General features: G+C 33.5%; 2 protein-coding genes and 1 long non-coding RNA gene across 3 annotated transcripts; 2 read left to right on the top strand and 1 right to left on the bottom strand.

The window, feature by feature from the left end:
* Window positions 1-11,271: 11,271 nt before the first annotated feature.
* LOC144834544 (uncharacterized) lies at window positions 11,272-14,725 on the top strand. Its single transcript, XM_078689395.1, has 3 exons — window positions 11,272-11,418; window positions 14,347-14,641; window positions 14,682-14,725. The coding sequence occupies exons 1-3, from the start codon at window positions 11,272-11,274 to the stop codon at window positions 14,723-14,725; spliced, it is 486 nt and encodes a 161-aa protein (XP_078545521.1).
* On the top strand, window positions 14,695-15,785 carry LOC144844165 (uncharacterized). Its single transcript, XR_013612398.1, has 3 exons — window positions 14,695-14,791; window positions 15,278-15,455; window positions 15,620-15,785. It is a non-coding gene; the product is annotated as an uncharacterized LOC144844165 (long non-coding RNA).
* Window positions 15,786-17,699: 1,914 nt separating this feature from the next.
* Window positions 17,700-19,754, bottom strand: LOC144834539 (uncharacterized). The gene is made up of 4 exons (XM_078689381.1): window positions 19,681-19,754; window positions 19,272-19,428; window positions 19,130-19,160; window positions 17,700-17,917 (listed from the first exon to the last, which is right to left on the bottom strand). Exons 1-4 carry the CDS (start codon window positions 19,712-19,714, stop codon window positions 17,795-17,797), a joined length of 345 nt encoding a protein of 114 aa, XP_078545507.1. The 5' UTR covers window positions 19,715-19,754; the 3' UTR covers window positions 17,700-17,794.
* Between the last annotated feature and the right edge of the window lie 4,017 nt (window positions 19,755-23,771).

Below are 23,771 nucleotides of genomic sequence, written 5' to 3'. Positions count from 1 at the left end.
TAATACTAAAAAGTGGTCCAGAATTGGGACCCTGGTCCGGATTGCCTCCAACATTTAATGGAGTGGTCCTTGACATATCTATCTTTATTTTCATTTTAATAAAGATCTTGCAATCACTTATGAGTAATCCTGCTAACAAACAAACAAACAGACAAACACACGTGATCGACTACTTATACCTCCTTGGCGGAGGTAAAACATAGTGGACATAGAACATCATTTGGAATAAACAGCAGCAGTAGACTGAGGGTACCGGCGGCTAACACGAACCGATATCCCAACTCTTTAATTCCAAGAGGTAGTGGCCTTTTCAATAGAAGTTATATTCTTTTGTCTTTATTTAATTCTGTTTTTATATTTATTGAGAGAGAAAGCTAAGAACACTGTAATTTCCAAATTTATGGATGAATAAAGCGATGTCTATGGGTCCTATATTCTAACGTTGTTAACTGGTTCAGTATTTATTTAATTGACCATAACCATATAACAAATGTCAATGGTTGCCATGTAAAAGTGGATGTGGGCTACTCCAGGTGTCTATCCGATCTAAAAACGGAACTAGAGATAATGCCATGTGTTGCGTCTGGCCAGATGAAAGGGGCTACCTGTACATTTATAAATGTTGTGCCGCTGCACAGAGATGAAGGTGTTAGCAAAATAACCAGGTATAATTACTTTGGCTACATACAGTGTTGAAGGCATGGTGAAGGGATTTCAATGTATGGTACATGTCTTGAACTGTTTTGATGTTGCACATACTTTTGTGTTATGTTCCTGTGCTTGGAGGATGGCTGTTGTTGATGAAGGATTCTGGTGGTGAGTGGATGCATTACCCATACGGGGAATGCATCCTCTCACCTACTGATGTTGGATGTTTATGTTGGAAGTGAATGTTGGGATAGTGTCTGTACTCACATTGGTCATGTATGTGGCATCGTATCGCTGTTTAGTCTAACAGTGCATCTATCTGTCTGGCGGCTTAGTTAAGTTTTATCAACTATGAACTTGTCTTGATGAAAAACATAAATAACAAAACTCGTCCTAATTAAAAACCTAATAATAATAAGTAGAGAATACCGGTACCGGAAAAATACCGGAAAATACCGCTGTTACTTCTGAGTTAGGTAGATTACCACTTTCTTTGGATTGTTTAGTTACAGTTATAAGATTTTGGTTACATATTATTACTTTATATCATGACAGGTTCATTTTTAAGTGTTATGAGTTTCAACTTAGAAAAGTTAACCGTAATGAGAATTGTTGGGCACAACAGGTCAAACACTTACTTTTTTCTACTGGTTTTGGTTATATATGGTTACAACAATATGTTAATAGTAAAGGTTTATTCTTGAGAGAATTTAAGTTGCGCTTATGTGATATTGAAAAACAAAAATGCATTCAAAAATTTAGTTCACATAATAAGTTAAGGCTCTTTTCTCTTTATAAAAAAGAAATATGTTTAAGTTATCACTTGACCAACATCATTAATTTTAAACAAAGAAGATTATTAACTAAGTTACGTTTAGGGATATTAGAGCTAGAAATTGAAAAGGGCAGATGGGAGGGTGTAGAAAGGTATAAGAGAACGTGTAAATTATGTAAAAAGAACATTATTGAGGATGAATATCATTTTATTTTGCAATGTACATTTTATAATGATTTAAGAAAAAGTTTTATTCCAAGATTTATTCGTGTTTTCTTTCTATTAATAAGCTATGTTTATTACTTTCCAACACAAATTTTACTTATAATTTAAGAAAATACGTCTACTTTGCTTTTGAAAAAAGAAATCATTATCTTAAGTTATAGTTATTTTTTATTTTTTTGTATTAGGGCCAAAGGCCAATATACATTGAACTAATAAATTCCCTGAAAAGGGAAAGAAGAATCAACTATGAACTTGTCTTGATGAAAAACATAAATAATAAAACTCGTCCTAATTAAAAACCTAATAATAATAAGTAGAGAATCGATCCTGCAACCCCCTGGGTTATAGCCTCAATACAAGCCCACTGAGCAATCAAGCTCATCGATCCAATCGGGTTTTACTTTGTATATGAATGAATAAAACATATAATTATACCTAAGCATTTTAACCGACCAATCAGAACAGGATTGACATCTTTCCTATACTCGTACGTAAGTCCAATCCATCATCTTCATGATCATTTCGAACTTTGAACTTTGTTTGTGTGACATTTCCGAGCATCCAAATGCTTCCGAAGCCGAAGATGACGTTCTTTGTGACGTCACAGGTCTTTCAAATAAAATCATGAAATTCACTTTTTGGCTCAGATATATACTGTTTCGGGGGTTTTTTTTCAGCGTTTCCAACCCTCTTGAAACCATTCTAAGGCGTTCCATGTCCAAATGTTGGCTACAACATACATTTCTGTGGAATTTTAGGTCATTACCTGTTTCTTCACTAAGAAAGTAATTGAAAGTTCCGTTAAAGCTCAAGTCTACCGCTGGTTCCGGGAACATTGCGTCTATTAAAGCCAAATATATTGTGTTGTGAACGAGCCTCCGTTTTAAAATAAAGATTTTATTATTATTATTATTATTATTTATTATGCATTGTCGATAAATAGGTATCGTACAATTAGGAGAATATAGCAACAGTCATCATATAAAACAAGTATATTCAGTATATCGCTAATAGGACATATAATATTAAGTCGAGTCAAACCAGCGTCATTAATGTTGATATGTTGCTTAGTGATGGAAGACCATTTTCATTATGGAGAAAAATACAATTGAGTTTTGTTTTTTCCCCCTTTCCAACCATTAATCTTGAATATTTTTATTCTACCATAATATCGAAATTATATCAACTTTACATTATGATCGTTGTTTGTTCCGTGTTTAATAAGCATTATTTATCGATTGATATAATGCAATAACCAGCGTCATTAATGTTTTTTTTTTTGTTTTTTTTGGGTTTTTTTTTTATTTATTCATATTTTATACAGAGAAAAAAATAAAAAAGGAAAAAATAAACAAAAGAGACGTGTCTATAACAAGCAGTAAAAAAGATTAGTATTACAATAAATTAATAAAGTCTACCCATTGTTTCTCAAAATCATTTGATTCTCCATTTTGCCTTGCAATATACCTTAACATCATTAAATAATTTCGTAAATAAATATTTAAAGCCTTAATACTTGGCAGAGTTTTACCAATTCTACATTTATAAATGAAATACTTTGTAAGAATAATAATTGTATTAACAGAAAAACATTGTGAAATATCTCCAAACAAAATCGAATCAATTGTAAAAGTTATTTTGTTAAAGGAAATACTAATTTTGTGTTCTATATTTGACCATAGTGGTTTTACATATTTGCAGCTTACAAACAGATGAGGAAGTGTTTCAGGTACATTGTCACTGAAAGTACATGCTTTATTTTGTCGAATACCAATTCTTGTCAAAAAAACATTTATTGCAATTATTCTATTATTTATTCTATATTGGAACCATTGTAGGTTTGTTTGTTTGACACATTTAAAAGGAAGTTTGTACATTTGTTTCAGTTCCTCATCTGTTTTATTGACATTAATTTTGATGTTGTTGTTAAATTTGCTTAGTGATGGAAGAAAAATACAATTGAATTTTGTTTGTTTTCCCCCTCCAACCCGTTAATCTTGAATCTTAAGTTAATTTTATTCTATCATAATATCGAAATTATATCAACTCACAATTTATTCAATCCCGAGCGTTAAATGTTGTTATTATGTATACATAATTTACTGTGTTCTATTCATCGATAGGTTGATTTTTTTAATAAATAAAAAAAATATTATATCCGTAAGAAAATGATATGATAAGCACACGTCATTATGATCGTTGTTTTTTCCGTGTATAATAAGCATTATTTATCGATTAATATAATGCAATAACAATACAAGTTCAATCAATTTCTGTAATTTGGCAAACGATACCTCAAAATAGCATTCTGCCTGTAAATGATGTTATTTTTTGATATGTTGTAAATTAATTGACAGCCAATCAGAGTGTCTGGATTGTGATGTGGCACACCCAAACAATTTCTGCAAGCGTTATAAATATTCGGGTAAGATTCTGTCTGGGCGCATAATGTTAGAGAACTCGCCATAGTAGGACATTCCTCTATCTCACGGTTCTAACATGTTTGCATGCTATTTTCCATAAAATAATTATATTTGTATCAATGAAGTCAGTTCTGTTCTAACCTGCGCCGTGTCTTGAAATAATACATTATTTTCAGCTAAGAGGTATGTAATAAACAGTATTGTTTGCATAGATAGAACATAGACCAAATATAGATTACAGAGTATTCAAATCTAATATTTCTAGATATAATAGGAAGTTCTTTTGGATGTCGCCAAATGACTTTTATGATATTTATTATGCAAGTAACGAATGCTCATGACATCCGATGCGTGCTTATTTATACCATTGAGTATTAGTTTAGACTTGTTTTAACTAATTTCTCCATGCTATACTTTATTCCTCATTGCGATGTAATTAATTTAGTTGTTTCTTTGTAACATATTTACATACATTACAAAACAATTATATATATTTGTTTATTATAATATATTAAATATTATATTTATTTGGATTTTATAAACACACCTACTGTAGTGTTAATTATGTCAGCGAACGGCCAAACAATCCTAGGCCTATCTAGGCTAAAGCCTGGAATAGGCTAGAAAGGTAGCGATATCATATTACTAAACTTCGCCAGGCAACTAAAACTGATCTAGACAAATTCTGTTTTTTCCTTGTATAGTTGTTTGCATTAATTAATCACAATCATACAAACGATCTAAAGCATTTGATCTAGTGTTTAATGTTTATTATTTACAAAAATACGCGGCGCTGTTGGACTTCACGTTCAGAATCACAGTATTGATCTTGACAAATGTTTTCGTACGCGAAAAAACCGTAGGCCTACTATTTAACGATCGTTAAATAGTGCGTATTATATAACACCTAAATAAATTCCTGTCATTTGATTGGACGATTGTGGGTCACATGGCGTGCAATAGTACGCACTATTAAACGATCGTTTAATAGTACTTTTTGAAACATTTTTGTGTACGAAAAAAAACGTTTCGCGGATGAAAAAAAATCTAGTATACAAATTACCCTATAATATGGCTCTGTACTGTGAAATACAACAGCGCCACCTGTCGTCTGGCCTCAGTTTCGTTTCCCTTTTAAACATTTGTGTACGAAAAAAAAACGTTTCGCGGATGAAAAAAAATCTAGTATACAAATTACTGTGAAATACAACAGCGCCACCTGTCGTCTGGTCCCAGTTTCATTTGTAAACACCACCGCGAGATATGCAACAGCAGCAGATATTTGTGTACGATTTGGACATGTACTAATTTCATTCAAAAGGGCATTTAAATTAGCTTTAGATCGTTTTTAGGATTTTTATTAATTAATGGGGACATCCCTACAAGACGTGGAATTGTTAGAACAAGGCCAACAGCCATTAGGTCGCGTGCTACAATGCATAGTGATACCGGACCGACAGACAGACAGACAGTTTGGTCGTTTGTTGACATAACTAACAATAAAGTAGGTGTGTTTATAAAATCCATATAAATATAACATTTAATATAATATTAAAAACCAAATGTTACTGTTCATCAATGTGAATGAAATGTAGGCCTTTGGCTAGGGCTACTTTACCTTATTTGATTCAAATGACAGGAATCTATTTAGATGTTATATAAAACAAATAATGAATGTTTTATATTCGTGTAATGGTACAAATAATGGCATTTGGTGAATGATGAAAGGTTAATATCAACTCGGCGTTGCCTCGTTGATATATAACCTTTCATAATTCACCTCATGCCATTATTTGTACCATTACACTAATAAACATTCATTATTTGTATACTATTGCACGCCATGTGACTCTCCCAATTGTACGCACGCGCACCAGAGATCCAATTGATACGCCCTCATCTATCAGTATTTTTATTCACGAAGCGGGATCTTCGGAGAGATACTTTTATATATTTAAACACATTGGGCAAAGAACATAATTCTAAACCACCCGGTGATATACTGACATTTAATTAATTAATTTGAAACGATATGATGAGGAAATCTGTGAGAATGAGAAAAAGTATAATATTCAAATACTGTAATGTTTGTATATGAGTGTGATTATTTAAAAAATAACCTTTCATCTTTCACCAAATTAAGTTATTTGTACCATAGCAAGAATATAAATTATTTATCTTACATAACATCTAATTCACATTTTTTATCATTATGTGAAACACAGTCACCCAATCAAATTACTGGAATCGATTTAGATTTTATATAATATTTCACAATTAATAATTATGATAGAAGTACTAAACTTATTATTTATTATCACTCTTTATGAATGTGTAGTGGTATCGCACTTAAGTCATTCGGTACATGTTTCTTTAATTTAGATGCCATGTACGAGAGTCTCAATCCTACTTTGTTGTCAATTGCGGCACACAATAGGTGGAAAGACCGCACAATGATATGAAAGTGTGATATTTACTTTTTATAGAAATTAACAATGGATGCCATGCGACGTTGGTTGAAAGGTTGGGGTCAGCTACTACTAGCTACTTATATCTTGAAAGAAACCGGCTGTGGAAACATCCTATCTGTCCACACTCTTGATGAGGCTAGACAAGTTCTTCATCCAAATATTAATTTGAATGAACGTCAAATTGTTAAGAAGCGTATCCGAAGTAGAGAAAAAGACAAAGTTCAGGCACAAAGAAAAGAGTCAGGTTTGTGTCAATATTTTGAGGAACATGGTAAATGGATCAAATTAAACTTTAAAACAGTAAACTATCACACTCTGTACATAGGCTTGCATTGATTGGCTTTTAGAATTATTTAGAATGTTTATATTCATTAATTTTGATTGATATTTGTTTACAAAATTCAGGATTGTAACTAAAATCAAATTGGTCAATTTTCAAATTTTTTAATTTAATTAAAAAGAAAATTTGAAAGATTGGACTAGATACACAGCATAATAATTAATATATTTTACTTTAAACAAAAAATAACTTTCTCAGATCTAATTAATTTTTTTACTTTCATTTTTAGATTTAAAAGTTAAACAGCAAAAGCTACCAAATACTGTACGCAATAATACTTATATAGTCGAGGTGTACTTAGCCAAAACATACTTTGTCGAAGGCAATTACCAGAAAGCAGAAGAAACATTATTGAACGTTGATAAAAGATCAAAATCGCATATATTTAGACTTTTATTCGTAACTATCCTTAATGCTAGATTGAATAGGTGTGATACTCTTCGCAAAAAGTTGAAAAGCCGTCGCATAACCGATGTCTTGAGTATGAACGAAAATGCATTATATATCTTGAGACAAATTTCCTTATGCTACAAAGAATTAATGGATAAGCTAAATTTACCGTGTATCATAGGTCCATTCACAGCATGGATTGATCAGTTGCAGGAAATCCTTAAACTTGATGTCAAGCTGAAATACGGGTCAAATGATTGGGATCAGTTTATCACCAAAACTACTCATCTAGCCGACTTCCTGTCTAAACAAACCAGCGTTGCAATGAGTACAATCAACAAATCAATTATTTTGATGATTCTGGATATTGTATTAGACTTATGGTCTTTAAGAAATGAGTTATGCAGTTTGGATTTCTATGGTTTGCTGCGTATTGCTTCATGTGCGTTACCACTGTCTGAATCGGATATTATTTCTAAAGACTTCAAATATATCAGATTAGTAGCATGTTTTTCGATGGTTCGTAGTCTAAGGTATTCAATATTAAATGGCCAATTAAGTGCTGTGAAACATAAAACTGTGTTTGATCAATCGAAGGAAAAGTTGGAGACGATAAAAGCTGAGGATTTTGAAATTGCTCTCTTCACAGACGAAGGCCAAAAAGAACTGGACCAGTGCATTACAGGTATAATATATATATATACATTTTGAACAGTTTTTTTACCACTTATGTTAATATAAAAGCTTAAATGTTGTTAATGTGTTTGCTAATTTTACTAGATTGTACAATGTTACTTTATAATTTATCATAAGCATATGTGGATCCCGGGTTCCCGCACCTAAATTTTGTAGAAATATAATATGCAAAGAGTGTAGAAGATTAAGTTGAGAGCCTCATTTTTAAAATGTTCACTGAAAAGGAGTGTACATGTTTCGTAAAGTGTGAAATAATAAAAAGTTCCAATGTGATATTAGTTTATTACTAGTTACCTCCGCCAAGAAGGTTATATTTTCACCCCTGTATGTTTGTGTGTTGGTGTGGGTGGAGGTGTGTGGGTTTGTGTGTCTGTGAACAGCCTGGAGGCCACAGTTTTCATCCGCATCTGGCCAAATTTGGCCACAATGATCTATGCTCCAAAAGCCGAGTTCGATTTTGAGGGGAAAAGGTCATAGGTCAACAACTAACAAAAAACTATTTTACTGCCTAGAGACCATAGTTTTTATCCGATTCTCACCAAACTTAGCCACAATGATCAATGACTCATCATATAATTGTGGTTAAATTTTGAAAGGGTCAGGGTCAAAGATCAAGGTCCACAAAAAAAAAATAATAAAAAAAAACCCTCAGCGGCGAATTGAACCAGGGATCTCAACTGTGAGAGGCTGGATACATAACCATTACACCAAACACTCATCCACAACTTTGTAGTGTGCAGTTAGCCTATTTACACTTAGAACTAATAAAACAAAATGTTTAAATATATATTTTTTCCAGGGGACATTTTATGTAGGGGAATTTTACATTAGGCGGAGGTTTGTACTCTCGGAGTACCCTCTAGTATGTATATATTACTACATTGTTTTTTTTTATATTTGATTATTGATACATTACTTCATAATAGTGTAGTAGAACTTCAATGTTTTCATGATTTTTTTAACGATTCCTAACAGACGTGGAATGGGCTTACAAAAATCAAATCTGTACCGACTCTAAAGAGTTTCACAAAAGAAAATCAGAACAAATTATTGCTTGGAAAATTACACAAAACTTTTATTCCAAACAATACGCTTTGATGAGACAATTTATGGAAGAGGCTGAAGAAGAACTACAACAAATTGATGCTATTATACACATTATTGGAAGAAACATTTCTCCTACTTGCCGTGAAATTTGTAAATTTACAGACAGTACACATTTGGAGCATAATGCCAATACACTACAGATTCAATTTTGTAAAATGCTGCTAAAGCTCCAAAAGGATTGCAGTAATACGTTAATGAAAATAAACAAAAATAAACTACAGCGTCAGTTTCATGGAATGTTGCAAAGGATCTTGGCAATTGAAACAAATAGCAGCAAAGGTTTTGAAAATTTGATTGATTGCGTTATTGAATATGATAACTTTGTACTTGGAAGTAAACAATGGACTGAACTCCTGAATAAGAGTGAAAGAGCTGTTTCAGATATGCTTCCTGGTGTCGACGAAGATGGTAGATGTGTTTTGTGTGTTTATGTACACCTTGCTGTAGTACTTATCGGTAAAGTGTGGTTTAGACACAATAAACTCGATCCTACTAACTATGAACGTCTCCTAAAATTAGCAAGCTTTAATGTACAATTAGTGGAATCTGGTCTATTTGAACCTACACGGTATTGTCAACTAAAGCATCACGTTTACAGGATGAAGGTACTCAGCTTAGCTGCTTGCATAGGAAAGGGGTTGGTGACCGCATATTCGGAATATGACGAAAACAGAAAAGAATTAAAGTATTACAGAGATGTATGTAAAGGGCTGTCTATAAATGCTGAAAGCGCGAATGACAGACAAGAATTTCAACGTTTTGATAAAGGTATATTGTTAAAATGTATTATTATTTCTGTGAGCAAGTCAAATAAATTATTTTATCATCACTCTGGACAATCTTGTTCGGTATACAGACATTCGATTCGATAGCAACTATATTTTCACTTAACGTGACAACTTAAATAAGATTCGGAGTAATCTGCTTCACATGTCTAATTGTTCGTCTTTAAATATTATTATTTCTAAGGTTCTGATATTGTTTTAACGATTTATTTTGCAGTTGTAGAATCAATGCGGATAGGGAGAAACACTACAGATTCGATTGATAAAGGAATTGGCATCATTGATACTTGTGAAGTCCATAATACAATTATTATGGCTGCTGCACGCCAATATCATTCCAAGACATTTGATGTAGTGGTTACATTACTTTCAGATGCCATACGTCTTGACAAATCTTGTGATATTTTACAGCAGTTTGCAATTCAGATTTCGTACACATTCAAAGTTTGTTTTGATTACAGCAACCATATTCCTGAGCAAGAAGGCTTAAGTGTTGTAGAAACTGCTACTCATGAACAACTTTTGTCTTTAGCTAAAGACCATAATAACATGATGATACACATTGGTCAGAATAGTGATGCATGTTTCCACACGCTGATGGAAATGTTATTCCAGTGTGTTGACCTCAGCCCTAAGACCAAAGCATGGGATAACCTGATGAATCAATCACGTCGGTGTGTTCAGTACTTTGAAAACCTTCCAGATGCATGCCAAGCTTTATCAAAAGCCCATATTTTACTTTTTATGAGAATAATGCAAAACTTTGTAACCACAAGAAGCAGATTATGTTCAGGCGGTCATAGTCAACTGTTACCTTACATTGAGGTATGCATACCATTTTGCGAAAGTCATCTCTTAGAATCTAGTGAATGGACAGGTATGAAAGCAAGTGTCTATGGAAGTATCATAGTAGCTTTGTCGTCAGCTGTTTGTAGTAATCAAATACTGCATTATGAATCATTTCAAACATATCGCAAGAAGTTCATGAAACTAGAAGATAAGACAATGGAGTATAACAATCTTCGAGAAGATCAAGTGCAGCAAGCTACGAAGCGTAAGTTCTAGTTTAAAATTTAGATAGATTGATGATTGGATGAATGAATGAAAAAATAGTTATATAGACATACAGGCAGACAGACGGACATGTACTTGTTTTACTTTCTTTCTATTGTTATAGTACTGCATATCTGTAAGATATATGTTATCTTTATTACACTTAGATTTCATTTATCATTCGAAATCACTCTTTCCGAGGGTATTGTTTGCACTTGCTGTACTATACTACGAAGCCGGCTGTTATAAAGGAATGAACTACTTTTTGTCAGAAATAGACAAATATGTTGAAACTGGAAGGTTGCGGATGATTTCATATATTTCTAAGGAACTCGAACCCATAATGTATCATGACAAAATGTCAGTAAAAGAGCAAAATACCGATTCTCTTTTAAATAAATGTTGGAATGACTTGAAACGTGTAGCTGCTATCCATAAGGAAACAATGAATCGTTTTGGAAAACCCAGTGCCATCTTTCAAAAATGGGTAGATTTACTTTTTCAGGTATGTAGGCTAAATATATTTTAAATATTCATTGATTTTTTGTTGCAACAATTTCTTTTCCCTTTTCATATACAAAAAACAACACCAAAAACTATTTGTGTATCTGCGACACTACTAGAGGTATTCTATAATTCTGCTCAATTCCATTAGCAATTTGAACATGGTATTTCTTTCTATGGCAAATATTAGTCAAGTAATTTCTACATTGTAGATCTGCGACAAGGCATATAAGGTCCCACTCTACTATTAAATGTAATTTTTTCAATAATAATAATTGTACATAAATTGACTATTCTACTACTAGAGGTATTCAATAATTCTACATTGTATCTATCAATAACAAATTAATGAATTAACAGTAAATACAAGAGTTTGGATGTATACACTAGAAAATATTGGTTTGACAAAAAAATAGGTCCTCAGCAGGACTTGAATCAGGGATCCCAACTGTGTAAGGCTGGATATACCGTTACACCAAACTCACAGACACAAGGTTGTAGTGCAATTAGCCTAATTACACTCAGCACTACGACAAAATCGTGGGAAATCATGTAGGGCATGTAATTTGCCTTTGGATTTATATATATTTTATACTGTTTATATCAACTTTGATCTGATTTTGCTGTAATCCTGGAGGGTACTTTGGATAACTTTACCAAATTACGTCGCCTGTCCGAGAAGCGTGTCAGGTATCGTCACCATTTACATACTTTTCTTTTACATCGTTCTAAACATTCGGCCCCTAAAGGACTTCAGTTTTATGTCACATCTGGTATTCGATTTGCAGATGATGGCATGCGTTCTCGTTGGAACGCTGTCCTTTACAAAAATGCTTGTCAACTCAATGAGATCCAAATTGGCAATTGCCGCAAATTCCTCACTGAGTTTGACGTTGAAATTCACTCTAGAACTAAGAAGTTGAAAAGAGAACTTCCTACATCCGAGTTTCAAAACAAACTCAGGATTATCGCCAATGATTGCCGTAAGCAATCAACGGTAATGGCCCGAAGGGGACATTACAAATTTGGTCTACCTGCAGACTTGGTCATTTCAACAGAAATGACTCTACCTTCGGATGATTTCAGGGCTTTTAGGAAACCCTGCAGAAGGTTCGTTCGGACTTATAACAAGAATCGGAGCAACACCTCTGATTTAGTTGTTGAAATTAATTGTCGACTTTTCGATGTACAAAACTACGTCCCGAGTCCAGATAAACGTGACAATCTCTCAAAACAAGAGAGGCAGGCCATTGCCAAATTGAGTCAGTCCTTAGTACAGCTAAACAATCCTCTTCATTATCGTAAACTTACAACGGATCCCACCCCAAAAATTGCGGATAAGCTGGCCAAACCTGCTTCTGTGATGGTAAAAAAATACTCCATCGATCCTAAGATTGGACCTCAATTGGCAAAGGTTAATCCAGTTCCAGACAGATTTTATTTCCTACCTAAAATCCACAAAGCAGGCAATCCTGGTAGATTTCGGGCAATGGCACTGCTACAGAGAACATTTCTGAATATGTGGATGATTTACTTAGAACATATGTGACTGATCTCCCTTCATACATTCAGGACTCCACGGACTTTATCCGCAAAATTAACCAAATTCAAAATGTACCTAATAATTCTGTTCTGGCTACATTAGATGTTTCATCGTTGTATACTAATTATCCCTCACGAAGAAGGAGCCGACGCATGTATTTTAAATTCCAGGAAAAACGCTTACTAAAGCTCATTTACGAGAACTGGTCAAGTTGATTTTAACCAACAACAATTTTATTTTTGGAAATGACCATTACCTTCAATTCAAATAAAACAGCTAGAAAAGTTAGCAGAGCTTTCGGGCAACACTAGCCCTTCATCAATGCACTAGCCCTTCCTCATCTTTATCGTTTCAAATTAATTAATTAAATTTCAGTATATCACCGGGCGGTTTAGAATTAATGTTCTTTGCCTCTTGTGTTTATATATTTCAAATTAATTAATTAAATTTCAGTATATCACCGGGCGGTTTAGAATTAATGTTCTTTGCCTGATTTGTTTATATATATATAAAAGTATCTCTTCGGAGATCCCGTCTCGTGAATAAAAATACTGTAAGATGAGGGCGTATCAATTTGATCTCTGGTGCGCGTGCGTACAACTGAGGACTAGTGCTGTTCCGCCGTACCACGCCGAGAATGTTAAAGAGTCGCTATCCAATCGAGTTCGAACAATACCATGAAAGCCCCAGTGGTCTAATGGTTAGGACATCTGCATATCAAGCAGGCGGTCCGAGTTCGAGTCTCGGTTGGGGCGACTTTTTCTCATTCTCACAGATTTCCTCATCTTTATCGTTTCAAATTAATTAATTAAATTTCAGTATATCACCGGGCGGTTTAGAATTAATGTTCTTTGCCTGATTTGTTTATATATATATAAAAGTATCTCTTCGGAGATCCCGCCTCCTGAATAAAAATACTGTAAGATGAGGGCGTATCAATTTGATCTCTGGTGCGCGTGCGTACAACTGAGGACTAGTGCTGTTCCGCCGTACCACGCCGAGAATGTTAAAGAGTCGCTATCCAATCGAGTTCGAACAATACCATGAAAGCCCCAGTGGTCTAATGGTTAGGACATCTGCATATCAAGCAGGCGGTCCGAGTTCGAGTCTCGGTTGGGGCGACTTTTTCTCATTCTCACAGATTTCCTCATCTTTATCGTTTCAAATTAATTAATTAAATTTCAGTATATCACCGGGCGGTTTAGAATTAATGTTCTTTGCCTGATTTGTTTATATTCAAACTCGATTGGATAGCTACTCTTTAACATTCTCGACGTGGTACGGCGGAACCGTACTATTCCCGCAGTTGTACGCACGCGCACCAGATTTATAAGCTTTAACATATATATACTGAAAATGTATTAATTACTTTGAATTTTGTTGTAGGTAAAAAACGGTGAGACTAGCATCCCATACGTTACGTATGAATCAAACGCCTGGTGTACTTTGATGAGAACAAGTGAAGAAGTAGCAGCGTATATAAACAATCTTGGTGAGGGTGGAAGAGGGATCTCACAAGGTTACATTCATTTAATGGTTAAACTCATTCTAAAATGTATGCTAGCTACGAAGGTTCGCAATATCGAAGACCATTTCAGACACTTGATGTTACTACGGGCTTCTATTTTGCTCTTCGAAGCCCTGGACACATCGATTGCCTCTGCAGATCTGAAGAAGACTTGTTGGGAATTGGTTGAGTTGAATTGGTGGACACTTACTAGGTATAGCAGGGAATATGATTTCAAAGAGCTGGAGGAATCTCTAAAGGAGAAGGAGAGATACCACAACGTATTAGAAATGGGAAAACACCAACATAGAGTACCACCACTAGGTAAATTCACAAGCAATCAGTCGTGTAACATTTGACCTATTGTTTTTAATATACTTATAAGGCGTTGTTTTCCAAAGTAGGTATTAGTTATTATATAGTTGATGAAACAAAAAATACTCTTTTAAAATGCTGTTTTCAAAATTTACGGTAACTTATTACAATATAATAGGCCCTATATACAGTATACTATTAATACAAATACTTAAAAATGACAATGGTTTGGGTGTCAGTGGCTAGATCTCAATGGAGATACAAAATAAATAAGGTGGGCCTACCGTAAAGCAAAATGATAAAGTAAACAACCAAAACAAGTTGCAGAGCTATATAGGCCTACTACTACTACTACTACTACTACTACTAATAATAATAATAATAATAATAATAATAATAATAATAATAATAATAAAATTAATTAATAATAAATGTAATATATATTACTAATTATAAAAGTATTAATCTATAACAGAATAATCATATTGTTTGTAGATTGGGGGGATAGGTATGAGGATGAAGGCGAAGATGATGATAACAGAGAAAAGACAGAAGACGACAAAGAAAAAGAAGAGTTTACCCAACCAACAGCAGCCAATGAATCCACTCAATTCATGATCATTGGTGATAAAAATATGTGTTTCAGTAACTCTACAAATATTACCATAAATGTGTAAGTATACCATATAAATTAGTCTGGTACAACATTCTCAGAACTTCAAATTAGATATATAGGCCTATTTTCTGATTAATGATCTTCTGAAATTGTTAACTGAAAATAATAATAATGATACTCATGAACTTCAATACTTCTCACATTTTGTTTTATTTTTGCAGATTGTCGGAAAAATATTGTCTTTTGGACAAATGTGAGGCTAAATGATAATATTAAGATTCGAACTGTTGTTGAATGGTTTGGATTGATACTTTTTGCGGACTATGCTAATAATACTGTACTGTTAACTGGTAAACGTTCTAAAAGAAGAAATCCTGTACAGGATTAGTGGGATGACTAGAGTATTTATTATGCTTCTGTACAGCGTCTGTATGTTTATATAACAGTTTGATTTCACACAACATATTACACTATATATTTACATTTTTACTTATAAATAGTAATAATAATACTTTTGATTTTGTGTGGAGATTACAATAAGCCATAATGGCTTTAAGTCTGAACCTCCAGATAAAACAAACAATAAATATGGTGATGACTGAAATAATCACAATACATAATATGCACTTTAAATACCTTCTTAATGATAAGTGCAAGAAAAAAATATATAATGCATAACTATGAATTATATTTATATTTTATTTTAAAAGATGCTAAGGTATTTGAGATTTTTCATTGTTAACCTTATCAGGTAATGTAGATAAATGTTCAGTGTACGATTTAAAACATTACAGGGTATTTACAGTAGTGCAATATGATCATTTTCTGTAATCGTTTTAATACTATTATGTAACAATTGGATACTGGTAGTTCAAAAACATTATGTAGCATTTTCTTATTGAGGCCTGAGAGCGACTGTTATTTGATTAGCTCTTTCGTATTATTTATTCCACACAAATCGTAAGTTAAGAGAACACCCTGACTGGATGCAATCCTGCCTTTCCCGTCCTTCTTCTCCCTTTCTTTCCCCCATTAATCATTTGATTCGATTAGATTGAGATTCACTTCATGATGTGTTTTTGGCATCATAGCAACACAGCTTAAAGCTACAAGTATTTTAGAAACATGAAAACTGTATCTCTTTTGAGCATTAATGGTTCAAAAGAAGTTGAGTTTGAACCTTACAATATATAGATGTCATTTGACATGTTGTTTGTACTGCTGATCTCAAATACTTGAAATTGAAACTACCTCTAATCGTTCTTTACTTATGATGCGTAGTAAATGCACCATGAACCATATTTATTGGCATTTTATTCACTAACAATGTAACCTTTGCTATATTACGACTCATTAATTGTGACAAATGTAATTGTCTATTTCGTACATTAGGCCTATTGGCATTTTGTCAACACAAACATGGAGGCGATCGCACGTATGAATGATTACACGAAGTAAACAACGTAAAATCAATAATTATTTAGTGTAAAAAGAATAACATTTATTAATCACAATTTTTGCAATCCATCGCGCAATTTAAAATTCCGCTTGTCGATTATGATTAACATCTGCTGCTGCTAACCCAATAATAGAGACTTTACGAAACACGACGGTTAGGGGAGGACGACGAATATCCTTTGTTCGCGCTAGAGCGTAAAATCATATACAGTCAACATATCCGTTTTATTAGTTACGCATCCTTGCGGGAAGACGACGACGAACGTCAGTATCTATCTCCCGTCCCTGTCTAGCGGCGTGGGGCCTTTCTGAATAGCTTGGCTCTGGTGGAACAGCATAGGCCTTTTCTAGCTAGGAGCCTCGCATTCAAACGCCGCGCAGAATGTATTGCTTTTAACACAGCCATTTTAACCCAATAAAAATGTTATTTCGTTAAACAATTAAATATTATTTAAAGTTTTAAAATGTTCACGTTTAAGTGTAATTTGAACTGTATATTTAAGCGGGTTATTTGTACATTATTTCTATTCGTTCTCCGTAAACGGGAAAATGGCAACTTTATCGTCCTCAAAAAGTTAAAAATTTCACGCTAAGCTCCGCCCTCTTTGTTAAAGCTCCTGCATAAATTATGCATGAGCACCGTCCTGTGGCCTCCCGTCCTGTTTCGTAAATTGCCTATTGTCTCTCCACGACGGAAATACTTCACATACAATTATAATTAATGATAACTTGTAAATTCAGATGTAGGCCTTAATCGGAGAAAGAAAAAACAATAGACCCTGCTATAGGTTTGTCGAATTCGGCCTAACAATTTCGTCAAAAAGAAATAACTTTGGCACACATGGCGTGTCATACTTGATCTGGAAAATATTTTAACGCCCTCTGATGTCGCACATAAAAAGAAAAATAAATACAGTAGGGTCCGAAAGGCCTCAGTTTTATACTACCACGTAAAAATGATCAGGTGTATTACTTATTTGTGTGCAAACTGAAGTCCAACCATGGATTAATAGAAGGATATGCATCGACGGTGACATCAAACGATTTTCCAACGCGCTTGCCTATACTAAAGCACTGCTGCCAATCAAACAAACACGCTCATTGAACCCCGTGTCTCTAACCGCGGCCCTCTATAGAACGCTGCGAATCAACTGTTACATTTTTTTAGAACAAAACGAAGCCATGTAGAAATCGTATGCGCAGTCTGATTGTTCTATTGACATGTCTGCGTCGATGATTAATTGACAACAACAATATATTGCTGAACAATTCTGTTTTAATTTCATCACAATCGGAATACGAACAGTTCACTTTCTTACGACCGGTAATTTTAAGTAGTATATGAATCTCTTGAGCAACGAAATAGCTAAATTGCCTCAACACACTCCCCTGGGACATGAATACCACTGATTTCGCATCGTGATATTCTACAAAACACTTGATTTTCATGTTTCCACCTAAATATCTCGGCTATTATAAATCGGATTCTTTTGGATAGTAGCTCAAAATAAACTGTAGGCAATACTGAACATTAAGATATATGTTTGAAATTGTAAAGTTACAAAAAGTATGTGTCATTTTACGTTTTAAAACTCACCATCCATTGCCCGCTGACAGTGTGAGGTCAATTTTTTACCTATTTTCTAAAGCACCACAGTGTTTTATTTGCAATTTAAGATCACTTGTAAGTCATCAATCATTGGATAGTTTCTTAAAAGAAAGCTGAATATTCATAGATTCCTTACATACTTTTCTTATGAGCATTGGCTTAAAATAGACTGTGTCAAAATAGCAAAATCTATTTTGAACAAATCTAAAAAATCCTCAAAAACGCGGCAAAATTCAAATAGGGTTTGCCTGTGTTATCAAGCCTTCACTTGACAGACCGTTGGATTGTAGCTAAGTTTGGGGTTAATTTTTCATTATATAATTGTAAATAGCATTTTAATGTTTATATCATTCTAATGTTTGATATATAAGGAACAGTTATTTAGTTCTATATGTCGTGGTTTATATTCACAATTGCCAAATTAAGATACCTATGTTTGAATGCTATAACGAGCTGGGATCTACCATTTATCACTCGGGTAATGGATATGTTTATCTTTCTGTGACCTGTTTAATGAATAGATGGTAGTTATTACAAAGTCTGGAAATGTTCATACTATACTAGTTTATGTCATTTTAATTTCTTTGGTTAAAAAATGTAATCAATAATTGTGGAAATTAGTTGTAGTCATCATGGTTGACCCCCTTATATAATGGACGATGACAAGACTTGGGTTGCATGAACTTGGAATGAACCTATAAGTAGATAAACAGCTCAATAGGTACATATTACAAAATTTTTCGCGGCAGATTTTGAACATGGCAGTAAACAATATATAGGCAAGTTGTTTTAACGAGTTAGCAAACAAAGTTAGCATGTAGAATTGGTGTTGCATATTGTCTGGAAACTTCGACATGGCGTCAGTTACTTGATTCTCCGAGAGGCCTAGCTGCCTACCTAGCAATGGATATTGATGACCGATCATTGTCGAGATAGAAATCAATTTTTGATCGTTGATTATATCTGGTGAAAAAAAATATATAATTATAGCACCGACATTCAAGATATACCGTCCGATATAATATATTTATAAAAAATTTAAGTAAAAGCAACATTTAAAATTAAGATTAAATTCAAAAAAGCAAACAAAATAGCTACAGCTTACTGTCACCTTTTTAAAATACATTGACAGTACGTACTAGCATGCGACTATCAAATATGAATCCTATTGTATTGTTTGATTAATAAGTTTTTTTTTCAATATTTGTGTCTTACCATCAGGATCGTAAAATGAAGCAGCTGTCGTCATATTAAATCAAGGAATTGTATTCAATATACCGCTAAACAAACAGGACATTTTTTAAGTTGTGCTTCGATAAACCAAGCGTCTTAATGTTGACACGTTGCTTAGTGATGGAAGAGTCGATTTTCATTATGGGGAATTAAATTATTTGTGTTGTATGGGTTGCTTTCTTGTAGGTAGGCCTTTGTTTGATGTAAATAGAAAACACATCAGTAAACCTGCATCATTATATAATTGGGTCTTATAGTACCGTACTTAGTTAATATACTTAGCATGCCGATCTATGTTGTAAATTGTAAAAAAATAGTCCTAAGTAGACTTGCATGTATAGGCCCTACACTTTTTTTTTTAAGAGGTAGTAACCAATACGACCTAGTATAAAAGCAATCATTTTATAAAAGAATGGTTACATGTATCTTTCAATAGGATGGTGTATTGGCCTAAAATGTGTCCTATCATCATCATCATTCTGCCGATCGATATTATTGTAATGTTATGTAAATTAACAAATAATATATCCCGTTTCCATGAGAAGTTACCGACGGTATTTCAAATATGCCAACTCCAGGTACGTCACAATCGACGTTGTTTGTATTTATATCGATTTTGAGTCGCATCGATGATTCCAATCAATTTCTGTAATTTAACAAACGCCACCTATCAAAGAAACCAACGAATCATTACTAAACCTAAAGGACTATTGTTCTGATTTCTCGGAAACCTACGTCAGTAAAACAAATATTTACCAAAACCCGCTTTTTCTGTGTGAGATAATATAATTAAAGAGCATAATAACGATAATATATAATAATAACAAAAATACCAACTAGAACCAAGCTCGGCTGTCTTTTTGGCCTTTTTATTGGCCTGGGCATTTTAGGATAATGAATAACTTGCAGCCGCACCAACGGTCTTTGTATATATAGTTTGAATATTTAGAAGTAGTTTTGGTTTAGGTCTATAATTGATACGGTTATATCGCCCCTCCCTCGCCAACATAGACAGGTTATAATTAATGTTGAAATATTTCTAGGTCCTGTTGCATTGGGTTTGAAAGCCGCAAAAAAAAACAAAAATATTTTGTAAACTCCTTATTTCGTAATAATGTAATTATTTTTTTCGATTTCTGTAATCAAGAAACAAAACAAAGTTTATAAAACAATAAACATGTTACTCGAAATAAAACATTATTTGTAAACGGCGTTAAATTAAAAGGTTCTGTTATTCCAATAAGACAGTCACATGATCTCCTTAAAAATGTATCCCGTATACACATAAAACTTTCACGAAAACTGTTTTTATTAAAATTATGAAGTGAATAATTCATTTTTGTAACTGTATTGTTAATGTTAAAACGCACCATTTTATAAGCGTGTGCTGCTGATCCAAAAGCGTTGTTTAAAGTTTGAGTAATCGTTCAAAGAATTTGATTTGAACCTTCAATATATAAATGTCATGGGACATGTTGTTTGTGTAGTGCTGATATAAAATACCTGAAATTTAAACTACATTCTAATCGTTCTTTACTTGTGATGCGTAGTAAATGCACCATGAACCATATTTATTGGCATTTTATTCACTAACAATGTTACCTTTGATAAGTTACGACTCATTAATCGTCGGATATGTCGATCCATTATTCGAGTGCGGCTGCCTTGTACAATAGTGACATTTTGTAAACAAACGTGGAGGCGATCGCCCTGTGTGAATGATTATACGAAGTAAACAACGTGAAACCAATAATTATTTAGTGTAAAAAGAATAACATTTATTAACTACAATTTTTGCAATCCATCGCACAATTAGAAATTCCGCGAAAATGTGTTGTTATCGGTTATATTAACAACCGCTGTTGCTAACCCAATAATGTCTCTCCACGACGGAAATACTTTACATACAATTATAATTAATGATACCATGTAAATTCAGATGTAGGCCTCACTTGGCGTACTCGAGAATCGGAGAAAGAAACAACAATAGACGTTCGTCGAATTCGGCCTAAAAATGTTGTCAAAAAGAAATCACTTTGGCACACATGGCGTGTCATACTTGATCTGGAATAAATTTGACGCCCTCTGTTGTCGCTATATGAAAAGAAAAATAATTACAGTACAGGACAGTAGTGCAGGCCTCAATTTTATAATACCACGTAAAAATTATCAGGTGTATTACTTATTTGTGTGTAAACTGAAGTCCAACCAAGTTGCTTTAACGAGTTCTTAAGAACGGTCATTGTTGCTGATGTCCGGTATTGACCCCGCCACAAAGTTAGCATGTAGAATATCTGGTGTTGCATATTGTCCGGAAACTTCAACTTGGCGTCAGTTATTTGATTCTCCGAGAGGCCTAACTGCCTACCTAGCAATGGATATTGATGACCGATCATTGTTGAGATAGATATCAATTTTCGATCGTTGATTATACCTAAAAATGGTGAAAAATATATATATAGGTTATATACAGGATACCACCAAACTGTGAATTTGTCCCAATAATAGAAATAAATAATATATTAAGTGAATAAATAAATTACGAAAAGACCCTCAAAAAGAGCAAACATGTGACTTGCAAATACATCTATTGTGTCGATGATGATATTAAATAAGCAATGTTTAAAAATATATTCATCTTACCATCAGGATCGTAACACGAAGGAGCTCTTGTCATGGACATTTTAAGTTGTACTTCGGGAGCAAGCGTCTTAATGTTGACACGTTGCTAAGTGATGGAAGAGTCTATTTTCATTATGGGGAATTAAATTATTTGTGTTGTATGGGTTGCTTTCTTGTAGGTAGGCCTATGTTTGATGTAAATAGAAAACACATAATTTAAACCTGCATCAATATTATATAACTGGGTCTTATAGTACCGTTCTTTTTAGTTAATAGACTTAGCATGCCGATCTACTTTGTAAATTGTAAAAAAATAGTCCTAAATAGACTTGCATGTATTAGGCCCTACACTTATTTTTTTTAAAAGAAGTAGTAACCAATACGACCTAGTATAAAAGCAACCCTTTTATAAAAGAATGGTAAATGTATCTTTAGGATGGTGTGTTGGCTTAAAATGTGTCCTATAGTTCATCATCATCATTATCTGCCGATCGATATTATCGTAAATGTTATGTAAATTAACAAATAATATATCCCGTTTCCATGAGAAGTTACGAACGGTATTTCAAATATGCCAACTCATAATCGACGTTGTTTGTATTTATATCGATTTTGAGTTGCATCGATGATTCCAATCAATTTCTGTAATTTACCAAACGCCACCTATCAAAGAAACCAACGAATCATTACTAAATCTAAAGGACTATTTCTCGGAAACCTACGTCAGTAAAATAAATATTTACTAAAACTCGTTTTATCTGTGTGAGATAATATGATTAAAAAGCATAATAATAATAATAATATATAACAATAATACCAACTAGAACCAAGCTCGGCTGTCTTGTTATGAATTTTATTGGCCTGGGCATTTTAGGATAATGAATAACTTGCAGCCGCACCAACGGTCTTTGTATATATATAATTTGAATATGTAAAAGTATTTTTTGGTTTAGGTCTATATTGATGCGGTAATATCGTCCCTCACTCACCAACATAGACAGGTTAATTAATTTCAATGTTGAAATATCTGTAGGCCCTGTTGCATTGTTGGGTTTGAAAGCCGCGAAAAGCAACAATTATTTGTAAACTCTATCTAACTATTTCGTAATAATGTAAATATTTTTTAGATTTCTGTAATCAAGAAACAAAAGTTAATCATTCCCATAAGATAGTTGCTATTCCGTTGATCTCCTTAAAAATGTATCCCGTATACAAATAAAACTTTCACGAAAACTGTTTTTATTAGTGATTCCAAATCTAGGTCTTTTTACTCGTATCTATTAAATAGCAATTTAGAACATGTAAAAACACCCTAATTGATAACATACAAAGCAATGACTCTTCTATTTGTGATATTGTCTTTAACAGTACATACCGCCATAATCAAACAATAAAATGTGTATATCTGTGGATTGTGTCAATCATGGTATCTGTGTGCCCTTTTTATAATG

Source organism: Antedon bifida, chromosome 1 (genome assembly GCF_963402885.1).
Source record: "Antedon bifida chromosome 1, ecAntBifi1.1, whole genome shotgun sequence".
In the NCBI taxonomy this organism is placed as follows: Eukaryota; Metazoa; Echinodermata; class Crinoidea; order Comatulida; family Antedonidae; genus Antedon; species Antedon bifida.
The sequence above is the reverse complement of the archived record's forward strand: the minus strand, read 5'-3'. Positions and strand labels throughout refer to the sequence as shown.